Below are 27,307 nucleotides of genomic sequence, written 5' to 3'. Positions count from 1 at the left end.
CTAGTGGGTCAAGTAAAATACACACACGCACACATACACGCACACTTATAAGGCATGGAATAGATACAAACATAACTTGAAGGAAATAAAATAAAAAATTTAAAAATATTTCTACCACTCCTAGGCATATATCCTAAGGACTTGTCTCACTACCTTAGAGATACTTGCTCAACTATGTTTATTGTTGCTCTATTCACAATAGCTAGGAAATGGAACCAGCCTAGATGCCCCTCAACTGATGAGTGGATAATGAGGATGGGGCACATTTACACAATAGAGTTCTACTCAGCAGTAAAGAAAAATGAAGTTATGAAATTTGCAGTAATATGGATGGACCTGGAAAGGATTATACTAAGTGAGGTAACCTAGGCCCAGAAAGCCAAATGTTACACGTTCTTTCTCATATGTGGATCCTAGCTACAGATGATTGGACTTCTATGTGAGTAGTAAGAAAACTCAGTAGCAGAGGCCAATAACCTAGAAAGGAGATATAAAGGGAAGAGAAAGAAAAGGGAGGAGGGTACTTCATAGGATGGTATTTATATATGTAAGTAGAATAGATTAATGGGGCTAAAAAGGCCCAAGTGAGGTCAGGGGAAGAGACTGAGTAAAGGATAGGTGGAGGGAGGGCTAATCAAAATCTAAGAGGCTATAAATAAATCATATCGAAACCTACTTTTTTGGACAATGGAACACTCAGGAGCCATAGATTGTTACTAGAAAATTTTCAGTGCCAGGGATGGGATACCTTCCAGGGAGTTGTTGGCCAGGGAGTTCCTGATGCCCTCAAAACATTACAGGACATTACCGAGTCCCTTGGTTTCCCACCAGGAATAGATGGATGGTAAGACCCTATTGCTGAAGACTCCACATACTTGGGCTACAAGGTCACTGAGAAATCCTGCTGGAACTGAGCTGAAAACCTCCTCCATGTAGACCAGCTGACAGAAAGCTGGAAAACCACACTGCATACAGCTCAATGGGAGAGAGAAATCACCAGTGAAGATACTCAGCAGTGGACACTGCAAGCCTTATATTAGGCCAACCAGGCAAAATGAGCCAACAGGTGCAATAGTGACATGTCTACTATGGGGGAAACTAACTTCCCTCTAATGGGACTGGAGGCCTGCTCCATGGGAGGGAATTCATCCCTGACACTAAAAACCTACAACAGGGGCAGTCATGAGCCCTAGGGGTATAATGTCTGCTGCTGTCTGGCTAAATGTATATACTATGCTCACCAAACTGCCCAGTAAGCACTTCTCTTAATGTCCATACTCATATATTAACACTATTCTCACTTTTGGTTAGAGAAGCATGTCTTTTCGGATGGCAGTGACCTTGGGATGACTCAGAAGGCACCATAGTGCTGAGAAGTGACAGAGGACTGCTCAGCAGTGAAATATCTCTATCACACCTCCCAAGATGCAGAGTCCATTGCAGAAGAGGTGGCAGAAAGAATGTAAGAGCCAAAGGAAAGTAGGACTCCTTACAATGTGCTCCTCCAGACACAAAATAGCCTAGATATCCATGACCTCACAGTGCGTGATACTACCTACACAAACCAACATAATAGGAGGAAAAGATGATGACATCAAAATAAAATAGAGGGGAGGGGTGGAGGGATGTCTTAGTGGTTAAGGCATTTGCCTACAAAGCCAAATGGCCCAGGTTAAATTTCCCAGGACTCACGTTAGCCAGGTATACAAGGGGTCTGGAGTTTGCAGTGGTTGGAGGCCCTGGCATGCCCATTCTCTCTCTCTCTCCCTCTTTCTCTGTCAAATAAATAAACAAGCCGGGCGTGGTGGCGCACACCTTTAATCCCAGCCCTTGGGAGGCAGGGGTAGGAGGATCACCATGAGTTTGAGGCCACCCTGAGACTCCATAGTGAATTCCAGGTCAGCCTGGGCTAGAGTGAGACCCTACCTCGAAAAACCAATAAATAAATAAACAAATAAAAATATTTTTTAAAAAAAGAGATGGGGAGGGAATTGCTGGAGAGTAGAGTTTCAAAGGTTAAAGTGTGTGTGTGTGGGGGGAAGCAGGGAATTACAAAATTACCATGGGATATTGTATAAAATTATGGAGGTTGCAAAGGGACATTGTTTATAATTATGGAAGTTGTCAATATAAAAAATTAGAAATACATAACCAAAGCCACGAAAGAAAGAAAGAAAGAAAGAAAGAAAGAAAGAAAGAAAGAAAGAAAGAAAGAAAGAAAGAAAGAGAAAAAGAAATCTGACAAAAAGGAAGCTCTTCCATAGACCTGAGAACATCGTGGCCCTTATCCATTCCTATTTAAACATCTGCATTTCCTGTCATAACATTTTTTGCCTCCTATAACTAGAATGAAGTGTTGTCTTGGGTGCTGGTGTATATTTCAATAAACTTTTGTAAAACAAAAAACAAAACTGCAACTGTAAAGTACTTCTACATCCAAATTTAAACTTGGGCCTGGCAGAATCAAATTCTGACTTTACTAATTTACTTTTTGTGTAACACTGAGCAAGTGCTAAACTTCTTCCCTTAACTTCCTTTTTCATAAATAGAGTAATAAAACCTATTTCCTAAGGTCAAGGACCTAGTACGGTACCTGGTGCAGGGGATATATGTAATAAACCTGAGCCCATATGCTCAGGTAACTAAATACCAGGCAGGTGACAAACTGGCCAGAGCACAGGGGAAGGACAAAACGGGGAAAAAGGAGGGGAAAGAGCACAGCTTCTCACAATCTGTTCCTTAATCTGGGAGGTCTGAGAGGGGATTCCTGTCTTTGTCTCATGATGAACTACCTAACCATATGGAACAGCACATGAAATCCATCAGCCACGAACGAGATAGCCTACACAAATTACAGAAAAGTTCTTAAAGCGCTACTTCAATTATATGTTCAGAATAGAAACACTTCTTACCACCAAATTTGCTACCACTCTACCACCTCTGGCTAGATTACTGAAATGAGTCTTTCTTCTTTCACACAGTTTTCAATACAACATTCAGAATTTATCCTTTAAAATGTAAGTCAGAAGCCAAGTGTGGTGTTGCATGCCTTTAATCCCAGTACTCAAGAGGCCAAGGTGGGAGGGCTGCTGAGAGTTTGAGGCCACCCTGAGACTAAATAGTGAATTCCACACAAAAACAAACAAACAGAAAAATTAAGTCAGACTAGGAGGTTGTCTCTCATATGGTCCAAACTCTCCAGTGTGAACTCAGAGACATTTTGTGGCCTCTTGGTCTGCTCCTTTCTGCCAGAGACGGCAAGCATGCCATTTCAGGATCACAAAGAATCGAGTGCTGAAGAGCTGCTTGACATAGTTACAGCCCAGCAGTCTCTTCCTTGAAGTCCAATGTGGCCCTTCTATAGAAAAATCTTTGGCTCTCTATGCTACAGAAATATGTGGTTTTCTGTGTAATGTTTGTCTTTCTCTGTCTTTCACTTGGTGTCCCAATCTCTAAGTTTACTTTTCCAGTAAAAATTGGTGTTGGTAAAGTGTTGGTCAATGTATCTGAAAGAGGCTCTGGCATAGAATTAGAAAAACAAGAAGATGGGTCAAAGATAATTGTTTTCCTTAAAGGCCTTAAAGAAAGTCAGGCATGGAGTACAGTAAACTTAGGAGGAAACAATAAACCTCCTGGAACAATGTAAGCATTGTTATATGACTAATTTTTCTAAATGGTGGCAATTACAATTGACTCTTTACCAGGAATCCTTACAGAAAAACAACCAAAGTCAGAAATAGTTCAATTGGGGGGACCAAAGTCTAAGTATTGGAGGGACGTGAAAAGGAAAATTCAAAATAAATAATTAAAGGATAAATGGATCTGCTGGATCAGTGATTAATGATGGGAAGCCCTATTTGTGGTTGTTTTACCTCTCACCTTTAATAGAGTAATTGAAAGTAGAATTCCAGGAAATCACAAGTGCTTGACCGCACATACATGGGAAAACAGTTAATCATTACAGGAGTCTGAAGACTTTACTTGAGGTGAATAATTATGGGAATATTGTTTGATGATAAGGAATAACAAAAAGTTTCTATGAATTCTGTAAAATTGTACCTTTCTTGAAGTTTGTTCTTGCATGACGTGATCAGAAAATAAAAGACTGAGACTAAGAGCTGTGGCAGCAGAGAAATATAGAAATATGGAAACATAGAAACAAGGAAAAACAGAAAAAAGACAAAAAATAGAAAAAGAAAAAACAAGAAAAAAATAGAAAAATAGAAAAAGAAAAATAAAAAAAATAAAAACAGAAAAGGAGGCAGAGAGAAAAAGATAGAAAAACTCAGCTGCCTTCAGCATTAGCCTGTCAGCTTGCACCAGAACTTGACTTCGAGTCGTTATTTTGCCGCTCCCTTTCACACCTCTCTTCAGGGACCCTCCTTCAAGCCAGGGCTTGGCCCTGGCACCTTTCCACTAGCTCTGACTCTCCTCCTCATTAAACTTTCCCGGTCTTGATGCCCCTAGAACACTGGGCAGGCCTGTGCCCCAGGCGCCTAGTACCACTGTGTCTTCCATCTAGACAGCTCTTTCCTCTCCATGTCCGACTGGCTGAACCCTTTAGTGGTTTCAAGAATTGCTTAGTATCAGTGAGGCCTAAAAACAATCACAAACTTGCCTTTCCAGAATCTTAGGTTAAAGTGACCAAGACAGGGTAGTAACATGATAAGGAACAGGGTGTAGGGAGAATGCAAAAGAACACATTTGACATGTAAATGGTTGAGCACTCCTAATCTGATACCCAAAGTGGAAGGTTTCTGAGCACCTATGTATAAGTATACTCATGCATACAGTACCTGATATCAAGGATTAGAACAACCCTGGTAACTACCTGTTCACTTCACAGAGGCTCCCTTTACTGTACACGAGGCTTTGGGATGCCTTTGGAATAGGAGTAACATGCACATGAGTTTTTATAGAGGACACTTACTTTTATCTTCAGGCATTTTTCTATCAGGCTTTCTGTAGGGTGTTGTTCTGCATCATATAGCAATTTTCCTTTGTGTTTTACTTCCCCTTTGTGGTTCTGATACAAAGAAAAAAAATGCCACAGTGATATATTTGTATTTTACATTTCATAAAGAAGTAGGAAACAAAATAAGAATCCCTCCTCCCTTCCACAGCTTCTCCAAGTTGTGTGACTTGGTCACCTTAGTGCCTAGAAGAATGTTTGCTAATTAGGCTTGCCAAATGGATATACCTGTCTATGAATTTACTTAGGATCCATACGAAGACAATTTACTAAGCACCTAGAGTTTTGTTGATACTGAATATGATGTGTTTAACATTAATCTTCAAATATGAAATGAAAAAAATTAATTCATTTCATTCAAGTATTTGACTGAACTTTGTTGTTTTTTAGAAGATCTGACTGGGCTTAAAAAGAAATGTTTCAGGGCTGGAGAGATGGCTTAGCAGTTAAGGCATTTGCCTGCAAAGCCAAAGGACCGAAGTTCAATTCCCCAGGACCCACATTAGCCAGATGCACAAGGGGGCACACACATCTGCAGACCATTTGCAGTGGCTGGAGGCCCTGGCGTGCCCATTCTCTCTCTTTCTCTCTGTCAAACAAATAAACAAACAAAAAAATTAAAAATAAAAAAAATGTTTCAAATATAAGAAGAACCTCCCCCCTTTAAAAAAAACAAAACAAAACTCTTATCTTACTTTTTTCCTTCTAACTTTACCAATGAAAAGCCATATCTAGAATTCTTTTTTTTTTTTAATTTATTTGAGAGCGACAGACACAGAGAGAAAGACAGATAGAGGAAGAGAGAGAGAATGGGCGTGCCAAGGCTTCCAGCCTCTGCAAACGAACTCCAGACGCGTGCGCCCCCTTGTGCATCTGGCTAACGTGGGACCTGGGGAACCGAGCCTCGAACCGGGGTCCTTAGGCTTCACAGGCAAGCGCTTAACCGCTAAGCCATCTCTCCAGCCCCATATCTAGAATTCTATCATAGAGGTAGGGAAATGGATAGTCTTTTTCAAATTTTCTCCTTCAAATATTTTTCCATTTGGAATGTTATTTGCTTCAGAAAATGAAATCTTTGTTGTTTCCCTGACTGCACGTTTCAGTATTCGTATGGGTGTGTACATGTGAGAGTGCGTGTGTATCCGCGTACATATGTGGAAGCTGGGGATGACACTGGGTCTCTTCTTCAGTCACTCTTTACTTGATTCTTTGAGACATGGTCTCAATGAACCTACAGCTCACCAATTCAGTGAGACCAGCTGGCCAGCCAGCCAGCTTGAGGAATCCTCCTGTCTCTGATGCCCCAGTGCTGGGACTGTAGGTGCATGCCACCACACCTGGCCTTTACAAGGGTTCTGGGGACCCAAACACAGGTTCTCATGTTTACATGAAAAAATTTTACCCAGTGAGTCATTTCCTTGCCCCAGTCAATCTTTTTAAAAAAATACTTAATTTATTTATTTGAGAGAGAAAGAGAGGGGAGAAAGAAAAAAAGAATGGGTACACCAGGGCCTCTAGCCACTGCAAACTCCAGACACATGCAGCACCTTGTGCATCTGGCTTACATGGGTACTGGAGAGTCTAACTGGGACTCCTTAGGCTTTGCTGGCAAACGCCTTAACTGCTCAGCCATCTCTTCAGCCCAAATCTTTTCTTAAAAATGAAGAATTAAATAGCATTTTCTAACAAATATTTGGCCTCTTTAAAAATGAGATTCTTTCTTAGGGAGGGACAATCACTTTCTTTTTATTTTTTTTTTTAAAAAAATGCATTTATTTATTTACAAGCAGAGAGAAAAGAGACAGACAGAGAAAGAATGGGCATGCCAGGGCCTCTAGCTACCGAAAACGAACTCCAGACTCATGTGCTACATTATGCATTTGGCTTATGTGGGTACTAAGTAATTGAACCTGGATCCTTAGTTTTTGCAGGAAAATGCCTTAACCACTAAGCCATCTCTCCAGCCCAACAATCACTTCTTTTATTTTATTTTATTTTTGTTTTTATTTTTTGGAGTAAGGGTTTCACTCTAGCTCAGGCTGACCTGGAATACACTATGTAGTCTCAGTATGGCCTTGAACTTGTTGTCTGGCGGTCCTCCTACCTCTGCCTCCCGAGTGTTGGGATTAAAGCCATGCACCACCACACCCGGCTGACAATTACTTTCTTTAGTGGTGTAGCCACTGCTCAGTTGCCCACACACACATGAATAACCCCCAACCCATGTTCATACAATCACTTGACATTAGGTGGGTGGCAAACAACGAAGACTACAAAAAGACACTGAAAGTAGGAAGGGGACTAGTTGGGAAGAAAATGGTTCAGTGGGAAGAGAATAAGACGGCAATGTGGGAGTAAATATGATCAAAATATACACAGGTTTGCTGGGCATGGTGGCACATTTCTTTAATCCCAACACTTGGGAGGCAGAATTTGGAAGACTGCCAAAAGTCCAAGGCCACCCTGAGAGTACATGGTGAATTCCAGGTCAGCCTGAGCTAGAGTGAGAACCTACCTCAAAATCTATATCTATATGTGTTAAATTATTAAAGATACCAACATTTAAATAAAATACTTTTATACTTCCTTTTCATCTAAAAATTATGTTAAGTTTTCCTACCACCCCTTACTGTTCTCAGAAGTTTCCAGAAAAATAAGATCAAAAGCAAAAGAAAACAAAATTTAAATAACCCATTTTTTAAAAACAAACTAAATTCTTATAGTTATAAATAGGGAAAGATTCTGAACTCACTCTAGTTTTTGTTTTTCTTATGGATTCTCTGAATTGGTTTCTTTCCATTTTGAGAGACTCTTTTATCTTCCTTAGCTCATTACATTCCTTAGCTACATTTTTTATTTCTTCAAGGTTTTCATACACGGTTTTAATCAAGTGAAAATTGTTTGTAGCCATACTCTGCACAGATGTATGCTGGGCCTCATATTTTTTCTTCAATTGTTCTATTTCATTCATTTTGGTATAAGTTTTACTGAAATCTTCTTTAAAAAGCTGAAGCTCTTTCATCAGAAGTTCTTGGATCTTGAGATAATTATAAAATAAATTACAATGCAAATATAATTTCTTTATGGGAGGAAAATAGTATTTTTTTTCTTATCTATGCATATATATAAAGTTGAGCTTCCTTATCTGAAATGCTTGGTAGCACAAGTACTTCAGATTTTAGAGAGTCTGTGCTAACATCACTTGTTTCAACACCCTTGATCTCAAATCTCTCAAGACCAAGGTTTTGAGTTTCACAGGTACTCAGAAACCTTCCACTTCAGTTATCAGATTAGGAGTGCTCAACTAGTTTTTACTTAAACATAGCAATATTCTTTCTCATTCTACAGATGATTATGGACATGGTTACTATCTTAAGAACAACAAGATATATACCTTTTTTGGTAATTCATCTTTTGATTTATCTAAATCCTGGATGTCTGAAATTTGAGTTGCCTTTTCTCCAAGTTTCTTTCTCAGTTTATCAATATTTTCTTCTTGTTCTTTCAAATGCATGTGAGCAATTGTTAGTTCTTGTTGTGTGTCTAGATCCTTTATTAGAAGAAAAATGTGATAATATAAAGGAACATTATTATTCTTAATGATTACTGACTTTCAGCATAATTTAAGAAAACTGTATGCTCAGCTATAAACAAGTCCTATCTCATGTCACAGATTGGAACAGGACTGCAGGACATGAGGTACACATTCCCACCCCGAGCCTTTCCTTCCAGCCCTGCTCCCTGCTGGACTCTGCCACCTGCACTTTTCCTTTCCTACACCCATTTTTGAAAAAAGCACCCTATTCCTAGGCTCAGAATTCCTTTATAGGAGAAACTTCACCGACCTAGTGCCCTGTGGGTAGATACATGGGTTACTTTTAGATTTTCATCACCACAAATCACAATTTACTATAGAATGTTATATTTTTGTCCAATGAGTGAAGAAAATATTGGTAGGATAAATTCCTATAAGTGGTACTTCCATGCCACCAAATACATGTACTTATAATTAAAAAAAAAAAAGACATTGCTGAGCTGCCTCTTAAAAGGTTGTAACATTTACCTTTCTACCTCCAATATATATTGTATTTTCTAGGAAGAATAGTTTTTCACTAAGAATAATGTGTACTGCCGGGCATGGTGGTGCACACCTTTTATCCAAGCACTCGGGAGGCAGAGATAGGAGAACTGCCTTGACTTCGAGGCCACCCTAAGACTCCATAGTGAACTCCAGTCAGCCTGGGCTGGAGTGAGACCCTACCTCGAACCCCCCCCCACCCCCCACAAAAATAATAGTGTGCACTGGGTAGGAAGAAATCACACCACTCACTTTAGCTGTGATTTTCTCTAAGTTCTCCTTAAGTTGGTCTCTTTCCAGTTTGAGTATCTCCTCTGCTTTCCTTAGGTTATCTCTTTCTGTTACAAGAGTCTTTATTTCTTCAAAGTCTTCATGATGTTTCTGAGCCAAAGTTAAATTCTCCATCTCTATCTTACTCAGAGTCCTGCCTTGTTCCTTGAGTTGTTTCTGTGCTTCACTGAGTTCTCCTTCTAATTTAAGAAGTTGAAGTTCATTTTCCTTCAGTTCTTGAATCTGAAAATATCATGAAACTCTGTTAAGACGCAGATGTTTAAAAGAAAGGCTAAAGAATACTTTCTAAACATCTTAAGATGTTAGTTTTTCCATGTTATTCCCATTCTACATAAATTCACATACTTTTCTTTTGAGGTAGAATAGAAAGTCTACTAATCTGCAGTGTGCAGCTAAATTGCCCTTGATGTATGCATGCATGTATAACAGTATAACCCAGATCAAACTAAAGGACATCTCTAGCACTTCACAAAGTATCTATGTTCCCCTTCCTAGAAGTAACCCTATTCTCATTTTTATCAACTTGGATCAGTTTTTTTTTTTTTTTACTTTTGAATGTATGGATGATAATACTATTATCTATTTTCTCATTGATAAATACTTAGATTGGTTTCATTTTCCCATTATTTTGAGTGAAGTTGCTATGAACATTCTTGCAGGTTTTTTAGGTACATACCCAATGAGTGGAAATGCTAGGCCTTACTGCAGGGGTATATTCACCAGCAGCAAAGTGCCAACTTGTTTCTCAACATGGCTGAACTCTTTATATCCCCCAGAGGTTTTAGACATGAACAAACCAGATGCCAGATCAAGGGAGTGCCCTTTCCTTTCCAAAAATACTTTTTTTCTCTTTTGAAAGTTAGTCTCTGAATATTCTAAATCCACTTTCATGTGGATTCTTAGAAACAGTCACCCTGAGCATGTTGATAGTTTCTTGGTGCTCTTTCTGAGCCACATAAGCAATTCTTAGTTCCTTTTGCTTTAAGAGACCCTTAAGAGAACAGTGACTCAGGCTGGAGAGATGGCTTAGTGGTTAAGTACTTGCCTATGAAGCCTAAGGACCCAGGTTCAAGGCTCTATTCCCCAGGACCCATGTTAGCATGCCCATTCTCTCTCTCTCTCTCTCTGTCTGTCTCTTTCTGTCTGTTGCTCTCTAATAAATAATTTAAAATAGCTGGGTCATAAAATAAACAGAATAAATTTAAGTAAAAAAAGAATAGTGACTCATCTGATTATTAAACAATAAAATTAATTATGTTTTAACTTGCTCATTACTGTGAAACTGGAGCTTGAACCCGAAGCCAGTGAAGACTAGGCAAGAGCTCTACTCCTGTGCAACACTGCCAGCCTGCTTATATTTCTCTATTGTTAGAAAACTCTACCCTGAGCTGGGCATGGTGGCGCAGGCCTTTAATCCCAGCACTTGGGAGGCAGAGGTAGAAGGACTGCCAAGAGTTCGAGGCCACCCTGAGACTTCATAGTGAATTCCAGGTCAGCCTGAACTAGAAAAACCAAAAACCAAACCAAAACAAAACAAAACAAAGAAGCCCTCTTCCTGTGCTTATCTCCCCACGCTCTTTCTACTTCAAGAAATAGACAGCTGGAACTGTGAACCTGGTCCCTAGTCCATGGCTGGGAGGGTCACAGGCCCTTTTGTAGAAGCTTCTGCTGCTTTTTGGCTAAATGGACATGATGTGCTTATCAAGTGTCTTATAAATAACCACATTTCTGCCTATAGATCAGTGCTGCTGACAGCTTTGGTCACAAAAATCTGCTTTTTGCAGTGGTCAGTTGTACCAGTAGAGCCTCACAGCTGAATAAAGTGCTGAGAATAAGTGATTGATACATGTCTAGCCATAAACAGGTTATCTGTATTACTTACCCAAGGCTTAGGGAATATTTCAGAAGAGGGAACAAAAGAATTTATGAGCTGGAAGAAATGGGAGAAAATGTGTGGAATGCTGACTTCCAGGCATCTTGTAGTACTACTCTCTTACTTCACAACAGCTGTGGTTACCTTCTCAAACTGGGGTTCTGAACATCCTTTGTAGGATGGCACGCCCCATCCCTCCCTGAGGATTTATACATAGTTAATGGTTAATGGGAGAGAGGGAGGCATTTTCAGTGATGTAGCCACTGGTAAGGTACACGATGGTCTTGTACACAAACTCTCACATCTGCGTCTGGAAACAACCTTTCCAAAAGAAAAAAAAAAAAAAAAGTAGAAAAGGGGAGAAAAAGGTGGGAAGAGGAAAGGAGTAGGTGGACAAAAGGAAAAAAATAGGGGTGAATTAAAATGCATGTTTGAAAACATCACAAGGGCTGGAGAGAAGGCTCAGGAGTAAAGTATGCTTCCTGTGCCAGTATGAGAGCCTGAGACTGTTAAGACTTCAAATCTCCAGATTGCATGAAAAACAGCTGGGCGTGGCCACTGTCTCCTCAGTCTTACAGGGGAGCAGAGACTTGAGAATCTTCAGAGCCTGGCAAGCTCCGGAATCAGTAAATACTCCCACCCAAAGAAGACCAGGGGGAAAACTGATGGAGCAGGACATCCAATGTTCCACTGTGGCCATCACAACCAGGTGAGCAAATGGGGTGCTGCAAGGGCACATAATCATCCCTACAGCACACAAACCACATACACACATACCACACTATGCAAACATGCATACAGGCAAAAAATAAAGAACATGTCATGGTGAAACTCATTATTATACATAATTATTACAGGATAACAAAAACATTAAAAGGGAACAAAGACCTAAACACACACACACATATACATAAAATTTAACAGCATGCTTCTCTGTTAGTGGTTTAGTTTTTCAGCTTCCAATAAGACTTTCAAGTTGGGTTTCCTTTTTTCAGGCTTATATAGGATTTTGACACATTACTAAGTTTCTTTCTAAGGTACACTATGATTGTTTCCCATTTTTATTACAAGCCACTCCAATAAACAACTTTATGATATATATATATTTGGGTGCATGTTTATACACACACACACACATACATATATATGCACATAAATACACATTTCTTTATTTTGACAACTGAGTCAATATATAGGTGTAGGATAAATTTCATAAACAAATACTGCTTATAGAATTTAAAAAGTGCAAGGATACTGACATATTGTATTATTTCTCATTTGCCAACAATATCACTTGTTGCAAAGAAGGATGCATTAATTGCCAGAAAAATTTCCCTTGTTGCAAAAGGGATGTGCATAACTTACATTGGCTTCTGCTTTTGTAAGGCTTGCCTTCAGTTGGTCTCGCTCTGCTCTGAGGGTTTTCTCCTCACATTTTAGGTTAGCGTTTTCCTCAGTAATGAATCCTATTTCTTCAAGGTTTTCATGAAGTTTCTTAGTCAGCCTTAACTTCTCTGTTTCTGCACATTCCAGAACTGAATTCTGGGTTTCGAGTTGCTTCTTCAATTGCTCCATTTGATACATGAATTCCACCAGATCATCTTTTGCTTTAATAAGTTGATCTTCTTTTTCTTTAAGTTCCTGGATCTTAAGATAATCATATAATAATTTCGGGCACATACAGAAAAAGCCAAATCAGTTTACTATGGAAATTTTTACCTGCCTTTGGTTTTAGGTTAATTCACATTCTGTTTCACTACACAGAAGAGCTAGCTGGTTCAGGCTCCTAGTTACTTAGATAAATTTAAAATGCATACCTGTGCTTTTGCAGCAGCATTTGCATGTCCTAAGTCCCTCTGCACAGCTGCTAGTTCATCTGTCTTGTTGGTAACATCCCTCCTGAGCTTGTCGATAGTGTCTTGCTGCTCTTTCAGGTGCACGTGAGCAATTCTTAGTTCTTCTTCTTTTTCCAGGTCCTTTATATTAGAGAAAGACAGACTACACTGAGAGGAATACTATTCCAATAGCACAGGAATGCATGTGGTCTCCTTATCCTCCCTGAGGCCTTCAAGTCCTTACCCTCCAAGTTACTTTTGCATGTGAACATATATTCTAGATATACTGCTACCCACTTAACATTTTCCATAACAGAACACTTAAGAATGCTGCATTATGGTTCTACTTGTTATCCAAGGTGCAGCACTCCATGATCTGAACATACTTGCTGAACTGACTCCTATTCATGTTATCATGTGAACATGCTTCTACAAATATATGTGCATAATCATGCAATGGGTGTAGTACAACTAGCCACAACTAGACTCGGGAGCTAATTTTATACTTCCAGTCATCCTGTCACACTGATCTTTTAGGGAAAGACAGACCAACTCATTTTAGTGATAGTTAGCTGAAGGTTTCCCTTGAGGTGGTCTCTCTCAGTTTTATGAGTCTTCTCTACACTCTTCAGGTCATCCCTTTCTGTTATGACACATCTCATTGCTTCAAGGTTCTCATTTAGTCTTTGAGTCAACCTCACATTCTGCATTTCCACATTTTCCAGAGCTGACCTCTTGGCCTCAAGTTGCTCTTTCAAGTGTTCTGTTAGACATGTATTTTCTGTGGTGCCATCAATAGAATCTGTCTTAAGAAAGTTTTTCTCTTTCTCCACAAGCTCTTGCTGCTGAGACAGCAAGAGGGGGACACAGGCAGAACATGTTGTTTTTAAGAAAAAGGATGATGCATTTTAAATTAAGGCAAAAAAAAACCCTTACATTTTAGTCTAATGTATGAAGCTTTCATTGATAAAGGGCATGAAGACAATGAGATGTCATTTTCTTTCCTTTTTTTTTTTTTTTTTTTTTTTTTTTTGTTTTTCGAGAGGTAGAGTCTCACTGTTGCTCAGGCTGATCTGGAATTCACTATATAGTCTCAGGGTAGCCTTGAACTCACCGTGATCCTCCTACCTCTGCCTCCCAAGTGGAAATGTCATTTTCTAACTTAATAAAACAAAAGAAGACCCGTGTTTTCCTGTAACTCTACATTTGAGTTTCCCAAATTCCTTAGAATATTTGCTACTATTATTATTACTATTTCTTAAAATACTCCTTGCACTATGATTTCTGTGTAATCATTAAGATCTCTTATTACAAGTAGCTCCTTAACTTGTTTAACTTCATACATATATTCATGAGATTTCTGAGCTTCCATTCTATTAAGTTTTTCCTGTTTCTCATAAAGCTCCTGGATCTTCAAAATAACAATAAAAGAAGTTACTGCCCCAAAATATTCATGCATGTGCACATATACGTTTATTTTAAGGATAAATGAAAGATAAGTTCCAAAATACTTTGTTTGTAAACAGTAGTATTACAGACAGCTGTCTCCTTCTCAAGGCTCCTCCCACTGTTCCTCATCCTCAATTTACCTTTCTCTGTAATTCATTATTGGCTGATTCCAGCTGCATCTGAAAGGTGGATATTTCATATTCCTTCTCTGATAGGTTCACTGTCAATCTATTAATCTTTTCGTGTTGCTCTTTCAGACAACAACGAGCAATTTTAAGTTCTTCCTCGGTTTCCAGAAGCTGTAGTATTAGAGACAATTCCAAGAAATTTATAGAAACATAACCATTACAATATAACCAACTTCTTTTGCCAAGCAGTTTTACAACATTTGCTTACAAAATATTTTAGGAAATTATCCATGCAAAGATGAAACCTACTTTGGCTGTGACTTCTCTTATGTGGCCTGTGAAGCGGTCCTGCTGTGAGGGAAGATTCCGCTGTAGTTGGTGTAGGGCACCCACTTTCCCATGGCCTTCAAGGCTCTCAGGCAACTTTTCTATATCTATTCTTGGTGGTGCTGAATATCTGGCTTTGAACCGCCTCTTCATTGGTCCTTTCTTACTTATTTTTGTAGTATCACCATCCTTTTCCCCCATAGTCAAGGGACATTCTCCGTCTTGGGCTTCTTGGATCTTAAGAGAATCATAGAATACAGTTGTTACTCAGAAATATTTTAAATTAGGGAGAAAGAAGAACACTGAGACAGTATTCAGTGGCTCATTATACAATCTTTCTTTCTTCTTTATTTGGCTTTTCAAGGTAGGATCTAGCTCTAGTCCAGGCTGACCTGGAGTTCACTATGTAGTCTCGGGGTAGCCTTGAATTCAGGAATATTCCTACCTCTGCCTCCCAAGTGCTGGGATTAAAGGCGTGTACCACCATGCCCAGCCAGAATGATCTTTCTATTCCCCTATTCTTCCATTATTCAAGTAGTCAATGTCTTTTTAAAAGGACTAACTGTATTGTCGGGTATCTTATTAAGAGCCTGGAGATTAAAAGATATAAGATCTCATATTATTTCTATCATGAACATTAAGGAAAAAGACAGATACTACCCTAAACCTCAGCACACAGAGGTGCTGGGCTCCTACAGCAGAGCATTAATATCAAACCTACTTATAGGTGAATAGAAAGGGTTTCCTGGTGGTGGCTGGGGGGGGGGGGGGGGCCTAAGGGGACGTTCCCTGGGTCATAGAAAACTAAAAGCTGAAAGCTGTAGGAAGGAAGCACAAGTTCCACAAATGAGAGAGTGTGTGTGAATAGTGTGGGCAGTGAGATGATACCAGAGCACCCCAAAATCCCAAGAAGGTTTGCAGGAGAGCACTGTAGGGCTGTAGTGAGGCCGAATAGCAGCAGAGTTCCTAGGCTACAAGTAAGATTCTGATCTTGATTTCAAGAGTGACAGTAAGATAGCAACCAATCAGTGAAGTGTGCTTAGGATCAGAATGAAAAATGTCACTTATATGTCTCAGGATGGCCTGGAACTTGCAATCCCCTGTCAGCCTTCCAGGAGCTAGGAGTATAGTTCTGTGGTAAGATAACGGAGCAAATAATTTATTGCTGGCTTTATCCTGTACTTTAGCTCACCACTGCTTCTTCTAAATCAGTTTTGAGTATTTAAGAAACAGTTGCTTCCTTGAACCAATTTTTTTTCAGGTTCAAGAGTTTAACACTCATGAGCAATTTGTAATAATTTTCCAGTTTCAGTCACTTAATGATTAGGAAACATTTGAAAAATATTGGCTGGCAGTATGATTTTTACGAAAACAGAACAGGCTTTTTGTAAAGACTTAATTCTGATGAACTGCTAATTAAATGGAAGAAAAAGGAGCTCACTTCAGCTAAGAATGATGTGCATGTCTGAAATCTCAGCACTAGGGAGGTGGAGCTAAGACCAGCCTTGGATACATGAAACCATGTCTTAAAAAAAAAAAAAAAAAAAAAAAAAACCCACATCAAACAAAAACCAACTAGCCAACCAACAGACCCATTGACCAACCAACCAACCAAAAATAAAACAAAAATCCCAAGCCCTCACTTTAGCAAGAATTTCTTTATGGTCTTGTTTGAGCTGGGAATGTTCAAGTTGAAATGCCTCTAAGATTTTCCAGTCATCGCTTTGTTTAGTTAGATATTTTATCTCTTTCTTTCCTCCTTGAAGTTTCTCCGTTAGCCTGAGCTTTTCCATAGCTAAGTTTTCTACTGATGTTGAATCCGTGGGTTTGGATTGCTCTTCTAGTGGTTCTAATGTATTCACTGTTTCTGGACATTCACTGACTTCTTTCACATTAGGAAGTTGCACTTGTTCTTTATGAAGCACTGCGATCTTGTAATATTAATAAAGTACAATGGTTACTATCTTGGCACTAGGATCTTGTAATATTAAAAGTATAAAGGTTACTATCTAGGCACTATAATCTTCTGATATTAATGAAGTACCCAGGCTACTATGTAGATTATTATCATTTTTTAAAAAGAAAATATCAGGGCATTTAACAGCAGTAAAGTGACCTTCAGGGTCTAACTTAGATCATCAACCTTTGTTTACTAATTTTCTTTAATTCCCACTGATGCTATTCATGACTCTTGAGTGGCTTTCTGCTATAACTTACTTCACTCCCGCTTAGATACAAAGAAAAGCAACCCTTATATTCTATCATCAAAGTCTTAACTCTGTTAGTGTTTGAGACTAGTTCCCAAACTACTCCCCTTTGAAAAAAATTTTTTTTGTTCATGTTTATTTATTTGAGAGTGACAGAGAAAGAGGCAGATAAGGAGAGGGAGAATGAGTGCACCAGGGCTTCCAGCCACTGCAAACAAATTCCAGACACATGCACCCCTTGTGCATCTGGCTAACGTGGGTCCTGGAGAATCCAGCCTCGAACTGCTAAGCCATCTCCCCAGCCCTACTTCCCATTTTTTATTGGGGCAAACTGAATCCCCTTTTCTCCTGATCTTAGTGGGACCATGCCATTTTGCATACCATATTTCTGCATAGGAATTGAGGGATTCAAAAAGTATGTGTGTACTGGGGGAAAGGACACTTTTCTTTATAGCATAGTTTCAATGCTTAGCACACAGAAGTCTTATTAGAATCTGTCAGTTTCTACACAGCATTAATGAATATTTGACATCTTTATTTGATTGCTTGTGTTTTGACATCTGAGACAATACATATGTGTAGGATAAATTTCATAAGAAACACTGGTTACAGAACTCAAAAAGTTCAAGGATACTGACAGACTATATTATTTCCTACTTGCCAACAATATCACGTGTTGCAAAGAAGGATACATTATTGCCAGCAAACAACATTTCCCTGGTTGTGCATAACTTACATTGGCTTCTGCTTTTGTAAGGCTTTCCCTCAGTTGGTCTCGTTCTGCTCTGAGGGTTTCATTCTCAATTTTTAGACTATCATTTTTGTAAGTAAGGAATCTTATTTCTTCAAGGTTTCTATGAAGTTGCTTAGTCAGCCTCAACTTCTCTGTTTCTGCACATTCCACAACTGAATTCTGGGTTTCGAGTCGCTTCTTCAATTCTTCCATTTGATACATTTGATACATGAATCCCACAAGATCATCATTGGCTTTTCTAAGTTGATCTTCGTTTTCTTTAAGTTCCTGGATCTAAAGATAATCATACAATAATTTCGGGCACAAATACAAAAAGCCAAATAGGTTAACTATGGAAATTTTCACGTGCCTTCAGTTTTAGGTTAATTCACATTCTTTCACTACACAGAAGAGCTAGCTGGTTCAGTCTCCTGGTTACTTAGATAAGTTTAAAATGCATACCTGCGCTTTTGCAGCAGCATTTGCATGTCCTAAGTCCCTCTGCACAGCTGCTAGTTCATCTGTCTTGTCCATAACAGCCCTCCTGAGCTTTTCGATAGTGTCTTGCTGCTCTTTCAGGTGCACATGAGCAATTCTTAGTTCATCTTCTTTTTCCAGGTCCTTTACATTAGAGAAAGAAAGACTACACTGAGAGGAATACTATTCCAATAGCACAGGAATGCATGTGGTCTCCTTATCCTCCCTGAGGTCTTCTAGTCCTTACCCTCCAAGTTACTTTTGCATGTGAACATGTGTTCTAAATATACTGCTACCCACTTAACATTTTCCCTAACAGAACACTTAAGAATGCCGTATTATGGTTCTACTTCATTTGTTATCCAAGGTGCAGCACTCCATGATCTGAACATACTTGCTGAACTGACTCCTATTCATTTTATCATGTGAACATGCTTCTACAAATATATGTGCATAATCATGCAATGGGTGTAGTACAACTAGCCACAACTAGACTCGGGAGCTGATTTTATACTTAAAAGATGAGTGCCACAGGATGACTGTAAGTATAAAATCATCTTTTAGGGAAAGACAGACCAACTCACTTTAGTACTACCTTGAGTGGGCAGTGGCAGAGAAAAATCCCACCTTGTTCCAGACATAAAGGGCAGTGGTATCTTGAGAAGGATCTATTAATAAAAACTGGACTACAGGGTCGTACACACAGCTGGAGTTCCTCTGCAGTGGCTAGAGGCTCTGGCATGCCCCCATGCCCACCTCTTTCTCTCAAATAAATAACATATTAAAACAAAACAAGACAAAACAAAACTGAACTACACTAGCAGTCTAAGTCCAAAGAACATCTACAGGTTGGGGGTTTCAGTTTGGCCTGCTACAGTTATGGGGTGAGGGAGAGTCCAGACAGGCATTTGTGGAGAATAAGAGGGCTGGACAGGGTATGGCCATGTTTAGATGTCAGGAGCAGTGTGGCTCAGACAATAAAGAATGGAAGCAAAGTATGTGTGTGTGTGTTGGGGAGAGCAGAGCTTATCAATTGAGATTTACCCTAGAATTTAATAACTGAGCTTGAGGTCAGAGGGTGAAACAGATTCTGGAAGCAACACTGTTGTTCACTGTGGTAGAGTCTGAATATTTTGAAGTCCTGAGGTGTACATCATAATTATAGCAGAATTCCTCCAGCAGGCCAATTAATATTTAGGAGGCTGCATAAGTGCATAAGTATGAACACAGGTTCTAAACTCTTTTCAGTGCTGTGGGTACCCCCAGACTCTCAACACACTTGGGAGGCATCCTTCAATTTAAATGTATGTATATCAATGAGCTTAACAGCAGCATCCAAGAACTGCTTTCTTTTTCAAAGAACCAGATGTGTGTGTGTGTTTGTGTGTGTGTGTGTGAGAGAGAGAGAGAGAGAGAGAGAGAGAGAGAGATAGAGAGAGAGGGAGGGAGGGAGAGAGAAAGAAACAGGCATATCAGGGCTTCCAGTTGCTATAGGCGAAGTCCAGACACATGTGCCACTTTGTGTATTTTATGTGGGTCCTGGAGAATCAAACCTTTGGCTTTGTGGGCAAGTGCCTTAACCGCTAAGCCGTCTCTCCAGCCCAAGAACTTTCTTATATAATCCAAACACCAAACCTAAGATTCTACAGGCTAGGAGTAGGGACTACACTGAAGGCACAGACAGGCCAACTCCCTGATCAGATCATTACACATTGTACAGCAAAAGTGAAATATACTATGTACTGAGAGATGAGAGAAAACAGAAAACGAACTTCTGTATTTTAAAAGACATTAATAAGTGAGGGATGGAGGTCACTGGTAGAGCACTTGTCTAATATGTAGAAGGTCTCGGTCTGATGTTCAGTAGAACATGACAAAACAGCATCATCAAACTATAAAAGTAACCCCTATGGAATGAGAAAAGTACTTGTGAATTATATAATGAATACCACATAAAAAAATTCACAACTGGCCCTGCACTGGAGGGTGCGTGCAGTGGGCACAGAAAGGCAGCAAGACTGGAGGAGATAAACTACCCTGTGGACTTGAGCCAAATGACAGCTGAATGGAGATGAGTGAAGGTGCTGCTTCCATGCTGGTCCCGATAACCAGCACCAGGGTGCAGGAGACAGATGTGGAGGATGCTCAACACCTACCAAAACAGAGAACCAGAAGCTCCTAAGAGCTCATCACTGAAGGAGACTTAAAACTCACTCACCACAGCTCAGGGAATTTTGCAGAAGAGGGGGTGGAATGACTTTAAGAGCCACAGGTTTAGACATCATGCCCAGAGACATTTCCTCCCCCAAAAGATAACTGACTGCTACTCTCTCAATGCATAAACTACAACCCCATGGGGAGTATCTGCAACCCCACTGAGGAGCATCCCCAATGGAATGGGGCAGGGACAAGGGAAAAGAGGGTACCAGCACATGATGTATCCATACGAAACATCTTGTTAATAATATAAAAAATTAATAATTAAGAACTCATTAAAAAATTACAACTCAACAAAGAATAGAAACACTCAGGCATCCTGCAAATAAGATATCAAATAGCAAAGATCTAGAGAAGGAAACTGTTCTTCTTTGAGTGGTTCTAACATCAAACCCAGGGCTCTCTTCATGCCAGGCACATGTTCACATGGAGGAACACACCTGACACAGAAGCTGGAACTATGTCCGCACCGCAGCTGGTGATTACACAAAAGGGGACAGCCACCATGAACAATATTGCCATATTTCTTCAAAAGCTTAGAAAAAGAATTGCCATATGACCCAGCAAGATATGCACACCAACGAACTGCAAGCAGAGTCTTGATATCTGCACACACAGATTCACAGCAGTGTTAACTTTGACTACTCACAGCAGGCAAAAGGTACAAGCACCCTATATGTCCTGAAAAGATGAAGGCATAAGTGTAGTGTATACACAAACACACACACACAAATGTTATTATGCCATGTAAAGGAAGGAAAAACATATTGAGGATTTGAGGACATTATGGTAACTGGAGAAAAACCACCAAATAAGATAAACAGTGCATTATTCCATTTTTCCAAAGACCCCAGAGTAGTTAAGTTACAAAGACAGCACACTTGAGTGCCCGTCAGGTCTGAGAAGGAAGTTTCTGTTTGATGGCTTTTTAAAGATTCTAAACATCATCAAGTATCAGAAAATATCTGATCTTCGATGTTTAATACATTTTTTCTCTTTCCTTTTATGCTGCCTGCTAGCAGTTTTGCTCCACGTTACTTCAAAGATATTCAAGTTGGGCTCATAAAATTGTGAGCTATTCCCACTTTAAATAACAGATAAAAGTGTGACCACCACTACATATGAAGCATGTGCTGCTGCAGAGAAAGCTTCTGTAAGAGAACATGGAAGAGTGAAACTCATCCTTTTCCTCTTGCTGAAGTTTACCCTCAGCATCCACTGAATGCAGTGTCTCAGAAGAGTCCTCAGAAATGTTCCTTTTCTGTGTGTTAATTGCTTTCTTTGTGGTGCTTCAAAGACTCAAGTGCAGTGTGCAATTGTTCTTGAGTGTCTATGTTCTTTGTCAGAGAACATAAAACAATTCCCATTAGAATATGATGCACAATGATTTTATAGCTTTTATTTAATCAGAAAAATGATGCCTATAAAAAGTGTTCAGAAGGGCTGGTGAGATGGCTCAGCAGTTAAAGCACTTGCCTGCAGAGCCTAATGACCTGGGTTCGATTCCCCTAGCACCCACATAAAGGCAGATGCACAAAGTGTACATGTATCTGGAGTTTGTCTGCAGTGGCTAGAGGCCCTGGTGCAACCATTCTCTCTTTCATTTGCTTGCCAATAATAGTACTAATTTTTTTTTAATTAAGAGTGTTTAGGGCCAGGTGTAGTGGTGCATGCTTTTTATCCCAGCACTCGGGAGGCAGAGGTAGGAGGATCACTGTAAGTTCGAGACTACCCTGATACTACATAGTGAATTTCAGGTCAGCCTGGGCTAGAGTGAGACCATACCTCGAAAAAACAAACAAACAACAACAACAACAAAGTGTTTAGAAAAAAAAAAAAAAAGCGTTAGAGAGGCTCTGACTTTTCAATGCTTAATCAGCCCAAACCTTACCGTATTTATTGTGTCCGGAATGTCATTTCTGAGTTGGTCTCTCTCAATTTGCAGGCTCTTTTGGAGCTGCTGCAGGTCATCTTTTTCTTGAGTCAAAGTTTTTACTTCTTCTAATGTTTCCTGTAGTGTCTCAGTTAGCAGGCTGTTCTCCTTTTCTACAGATCGCAGTGCAGAATCCTTGTTTTCTAGCTCTTCCTTCAGTTGTTCCACCTCATCTAATCTGTCACAACTCTTGGCTGTTTCCTGCTGGAGCTCCTGAGTCTTTCCAGAAAGCTTTAAAGTAAGAAAAAGTAATGGGATACAGTAAACACACACACACACACACACACACACACACACACACACACACACACACACAAATCAAGAAAACAATAGGTCAATATTTTTCTAGAAAACATTTTGTACCAACTTCAGTTGTCAAACTTTACACCAAGACATTCTGCATCTTTAGAGAGATTTCCTACCTCTTGTTTCATTTTCTCATTCTCTTCCAGGATATTTTTGTATTTTTGCTCAAATTCCATATGAAGAGTTTTGAAATTTTGAAATTCTTCATCAATGTTCTTGCAATCCAGCTGGGAAGCTGCAAGGTCACCTTTAGTTTTCCCCATTTCTTCAAGTAAACTTTGAATTTTATTGTCTTTATAAACTACTTCAGAAAGTAATTTTTCTTTTTCTGAAGTTATTATAGTGAGCTCTTTAGACTTCTTATGTATCTGTGGAAAAGATGTAAGATTTAAAAATGTTTGCAATATATGACAGCTATCCTGAAACAAGTTTCAAGGAAAAATAGCTGTTTAAATTAAGGAAAGGCAATTATTACTATTTTTGCGCTGCTGGAGCCGAGCACACTGGGCGTAGTAGGCTATCTCTCCTACTCAGATTCATTCTCAGCTCAGGCCACATTCTTGCCACTACTCCTCTACCTGGGGCTATTTAACTTCATCTTCAATGCTGTCTTTCTATTCTCTTTGGGCTCTAATAAGGAGTACAGAGAAAAAAGAGCCAGTGGAAACACTTAAGTGAGTTCTGTCTTTGTTTCCTTAGCAATCATTTTGGATTTCCAATACTATCACATGGCAGGAATTTTATGGTTTCCCTCAAAATTAATCTCTCTCTCTCTCTCTCTCTCTCTCTCTCTCTTTCTTTTTCCTTTAAATTAAAACTACTGAATGCAGCTGCTCAAGAGTTAAAAAAAAAATTAATCTCCCAAGTACTAATCAGGACTGACCCTGCTTAGCTTCTAAGATCAGAGGAGACTGGGCATGTTTAGGATGGTATGACCATAGACTACAAAAAAAAAAAAAACAAAAAAAAAACCTTACGGATAAATGTTCGTATAAAATTGTTCTTTAAGAAATATTATGGGGCTGGAGAGATGGCTTAGCAGTTAAGCACTTGCTTGTGAAGCCTAAGGACCCCAGTTCGAGGCTCAATTCCCTAGGACCTACATTTGCCAGATGCACAAGGGGGCGCATGTGTCTGGAGTTCACTTTCAGTGGCTGGAGGTCCTGGCGCACCTACTCTCTCTCCCTCTGCGCCTCTTTCTCTTTCTGTCTGTCACTTTCAAATAAATAAATAAAAATAAACAAACAAATTTTAAAAAATTATGTATGGCTTAGTACTTAAGGTGTTTGCCTGCAAAACCAAAGGACCCAGGTTTTATTCCCCAGGACCCACTTTAGCCAGATGTACAAGGAGGGACACGCGTCTGGGTTTCATTTGCAGTGGATGGAAGCCCTGGCATGCCATTCTCTCTTTCTCTGTCAAATAAATAAATAAAATATTTAAAATTATTATGTAAAAAAATCAAATAATCCATATTGAGTTGATAAATAGTTCATCACTGTGAAAGATTAACATGGAGGAAAATGAGCAAAAAAGAAAGCAGGACTGAAAAGATGGCCCAGTGGTTAAGGCACTTGCCTTCAATGCCCAAAGACTCAGGTTCAATTCCCCAGTAGCCATGTAAAGGCAGATACACAAGGGGGCACATTAATCAGTTCATTTGCAGTTGCTAGAGGCTCTGGTACACCCATTCTCTCTCTGCCTCCTTTCTCTCTCAAATAAATAAAATATTTAAAAGACAGCAAAGAAGAGACAAAGAAAAGGTACATTACAGAAGAAGGTATAGTTACCAGCTTCACAGGCACATCACTGTGAATCAACTATTACATGTATTTTTCCTTTGGAGGGAAGACTAAAATCAGTACCCACTTTTGTACATCTCAAGTGTTGAGAAGTAAAAAACTTAGATTAAAATTTTTGTTGTTGTTGTTATTGTTGAGAGAGAGGGGGGGAAGTGCATGTGTACAGGCATACCAAAGGCTACTGCTACTGCAAATGAACTCTCGATACATGTTCCACTTTGTGCATCCAGTTTAACATAGGTGCCAGGGAATCAAACCCAGGCCAGCAGGCTTCACAAGCAAGTGCTTTAACCACTGAGCCACCTCCCCAGCCCAAGAACTTAGTTTTATGTTTATAGGACAGCTGAATGAAATGTTCCTGAGACTAGTAAGATCTCTGCCAGAGTAGGCACTCCCATTCTCTTTTCATTTTTGTAGAGGGAAAGGTACATAGAAAGGAGACACTGACAAACCAGGGATTTACAGGCTCATTTCTTTTTCTTTTTTCTTTCTTTCTTTTTTTTTTTTTTTTTTTTTGGTTTTTCAAGGTAGGGTTTCACTCTAGCTCAGGCTCTCCTGGAATTCACTATGTAGTCTCAGGGTGGCCTTGAACTCACGGCAATCCTCCTACCTCTGCCCCCCAAGTGCTGGGATTAAAAGCGTGCGCCACCACGCCCGGCTTTTACAGGCTCATTTATTAGCCTGGAGTTTCAATAGTGACTCTAAAAACTACTGGTGCTAACTTTCTCCTTCTTTTCTTTTGGATGGTAGCACAAGCTGGCCTGGACAACTTCCAGCAAACTGGTTGCTTCAGCCTCCTAAATGCTGGGACATCAGGCATGAACTATCATGCTTAGCTACTTTTTGACTTTTTTCTTCTTCAACATAGTTATATGATTAGTAACACCCCTCTCCCCACACCCAATAACGACGATGACAAAAAGATAAATACCATACATGACTACTGAAATGGCTGGAACATGAATTATGCTATTAAGTGTATTGGTAAATATATCTTATACACACGTTTCTACTCAGTAGCATAAACAGACTAGAAGATGCATTTATTTTCATTTCAGGTTTAGTCAAATGTTTAGTGTCTTTTTTCTAAATCTGCTTACCTCTGTCCTTAGCATTTGCACTTCTGAAGGTAAAGGTTTTAATTCTGAGAGCAATTTAACTTCTTTTCGCAAAGTTTCATTTTCATTAGTTTCTTTATTAAGTTCACTTTGGAGGTCATCAATCTTTCTTTCCAATTCCAAATTACAGAGCAAGTCTAGGAAGTTTTTTATAAATTAGCCAATGTTGAAAAATCTTAATTTAATTCTTAATAGATTCTGAACCACTTTTCTCAAAATATGGTCCCTTTTTTTGAAAAATAATTTGTTAAACCCCTCAGCCTGTGGAAACTTTAAAATAAACACCAACAACGGAATGATATTGCAAGCACATATTGTTATTAAAAATCAGAACATTTCAATTATGGGGATGTAGTCAAATTATTTAGGTACATTTCTATAGAAAGTCAATTTGCAAAAAGATGTCTGATATTGTAAATACCGTTTGGAACTTTGCCATCTAGGAGGGAATTGAGTTTTCTTATTTCATTAAAAGAAGATTGCAATTCTTTATCCAGATCAGCTTGCTTTTTCTTTTCTGTCTCCAATTGGCGTTGATATAGTTGAATATCATTTTCCATTTGCTTGCAGGAGTTTAGAAGTTTTTTCTATTTCAGAAAGATTGAAAATTCACAAAAAATGGAGTGACTGTGATAACTGCCTTATTATAAATGTGTATGTGTGCACCATGATGCATGTGTGCAGGTCCAAGGGCAGTCCCTGGTGACAATCCTTGCCTTCCATTCTGAGGCAGAGTCTCTTGCTGTTCACTACTGTGCTCACTAGGCTAGCTAGCTCCCAAGCTTCTGGGGATTCTCCTGACTCTGCCTCCACCCACTGTAGGAGCTCTGGGGTTACAGACACTAGTACTACTACTATTCCAACTTTTTGTGAGTTCTGAGGTGAGATCCTCACACTTGCATGACAAGTACTTTATCCCTTGAGCCATCTCCCCAGCCATGGAAACTTTTGGATAATTACTCACTATTTTCTCTTTCAGCTCCAAATTTTCACTTGTAAGGAAGGTTGGTTTTCTCTTGGCATAAAGGACTACAGCTTCTGTATCAACCAAATCTTGTTTCATTTGTTTTAGGTCTTTAGTGGTTTCCTGATGAGGAGACACATAGGATCCAGTTAGATCCAATTTTGGTAGATTTGGAAATTATTTTGGAAAACATGTACATAGTACATGTACATATTGATTTCCTGGGGACCTAGCTCAATTGGTAGACAGTTTGCCTGGCTGCACAGAGGTCTGGGTTCAATCCTCAGCAACACATAAATGCAGTTATGGTGGCAGCAAACGTGTAATAGGAGACCAACACTGGCTACATGAGAACAAGAGACTCTGTCTCAACAAGTCAAACAAAACAAAAAAAGATGTTGATTCTAGCTAATCAAAAAGTGTGAAACTTGGGGCTGAAGAGATAGGTTGGCAGTTAAGGCATTTGCCTGGCAAGCCTAAGGACCCACATTTTATTGCCCGAGTACCCATTTAAGCCAGATGCACAAGGTGGTGCATGTGTCTAGAATTCTTTTGCAGTGTCTGTAGGCCCTGGTCTGCCCCGGCTCTCTCAAATAA

General features: G+C 39.4%; 1 protein-coding gene across 1 annotated transcript in view; it reads right to left on the bottom strand.

Moving 5' to 3' along the window:
- LOC123458665 (centromere-associated protein E-like) overlaps positions 1-27,307 on the bottom strand; it is a 39,303-nt gene that overhangs the window by 11,466 nt on the left and 530 nt on the right. Inside the window, 22 exon segments of the mRNA XM_045143513.1 lie at positions 4,931-5,026; positions 7,725-8,009; positions 8,367-8,522; positions 9,303-9,563; positions 10,182-10,236; positions 10,238-10,332; positions 13,032-13,190; positions 13,595-13,894; positions 14,317-14,460; positions 14,639-14,797; positions 14,936-15,190; positions 16,597-16,884; positions 17,897-18,187; positions 18,356-18,514; positions 21,237-21,268; positions 21,794-21,860; positions 21,862-21,924; positions 22,479-22,774; positions 22,891-23,194; positions 25,729-25,883; positions 26,168-26,333; positions 26,711-26,833. Coding sequence (XP_044999448.1) covers positions 4,931-5,026; positions 7,725-8,009; positions 8,367-8,522; positions 9,303-9,563; positions 10,182-10,236; positions 10,238-10,332; positions 13,032-13,190; positions 13,595-13,894; positions 14,317-14,460; positions 14,639-14,797; positions 14,936-15,190; positions 16,597-16,884; positions 17,897-18,187; positions 18,356-18,514; positions 21,237-21,268; positions 21,794-21,860; positions 21,862-21,924; positions 22,479-22,774; positions 22,891-23,194; positions 25,729-25,883; positions 26,168-26,333; positions 26,711-26,833 — 3,909 coding nt within the window.

The sequence above is a fragment of the Jaculus jaculus genome, chromosome 2 (genome assembly GCF_020740685.1).
Source record: "Jaculus jaculus isolate mJacJac1 chromosome 2, mJacJac1.mat.Y.cur, whole genome shotgun sequence".
Lineage (NCBI taxonomy): Eukaryota > Metazoa > Chordata > Mammalia > Rodentia > Dipodidae > Jaculus > Jaculus jaculus.
Note: the sequence above shows the minus strand (reverse complement) of the source record. Positions and strands in the feature narration are given on the sequence as shown.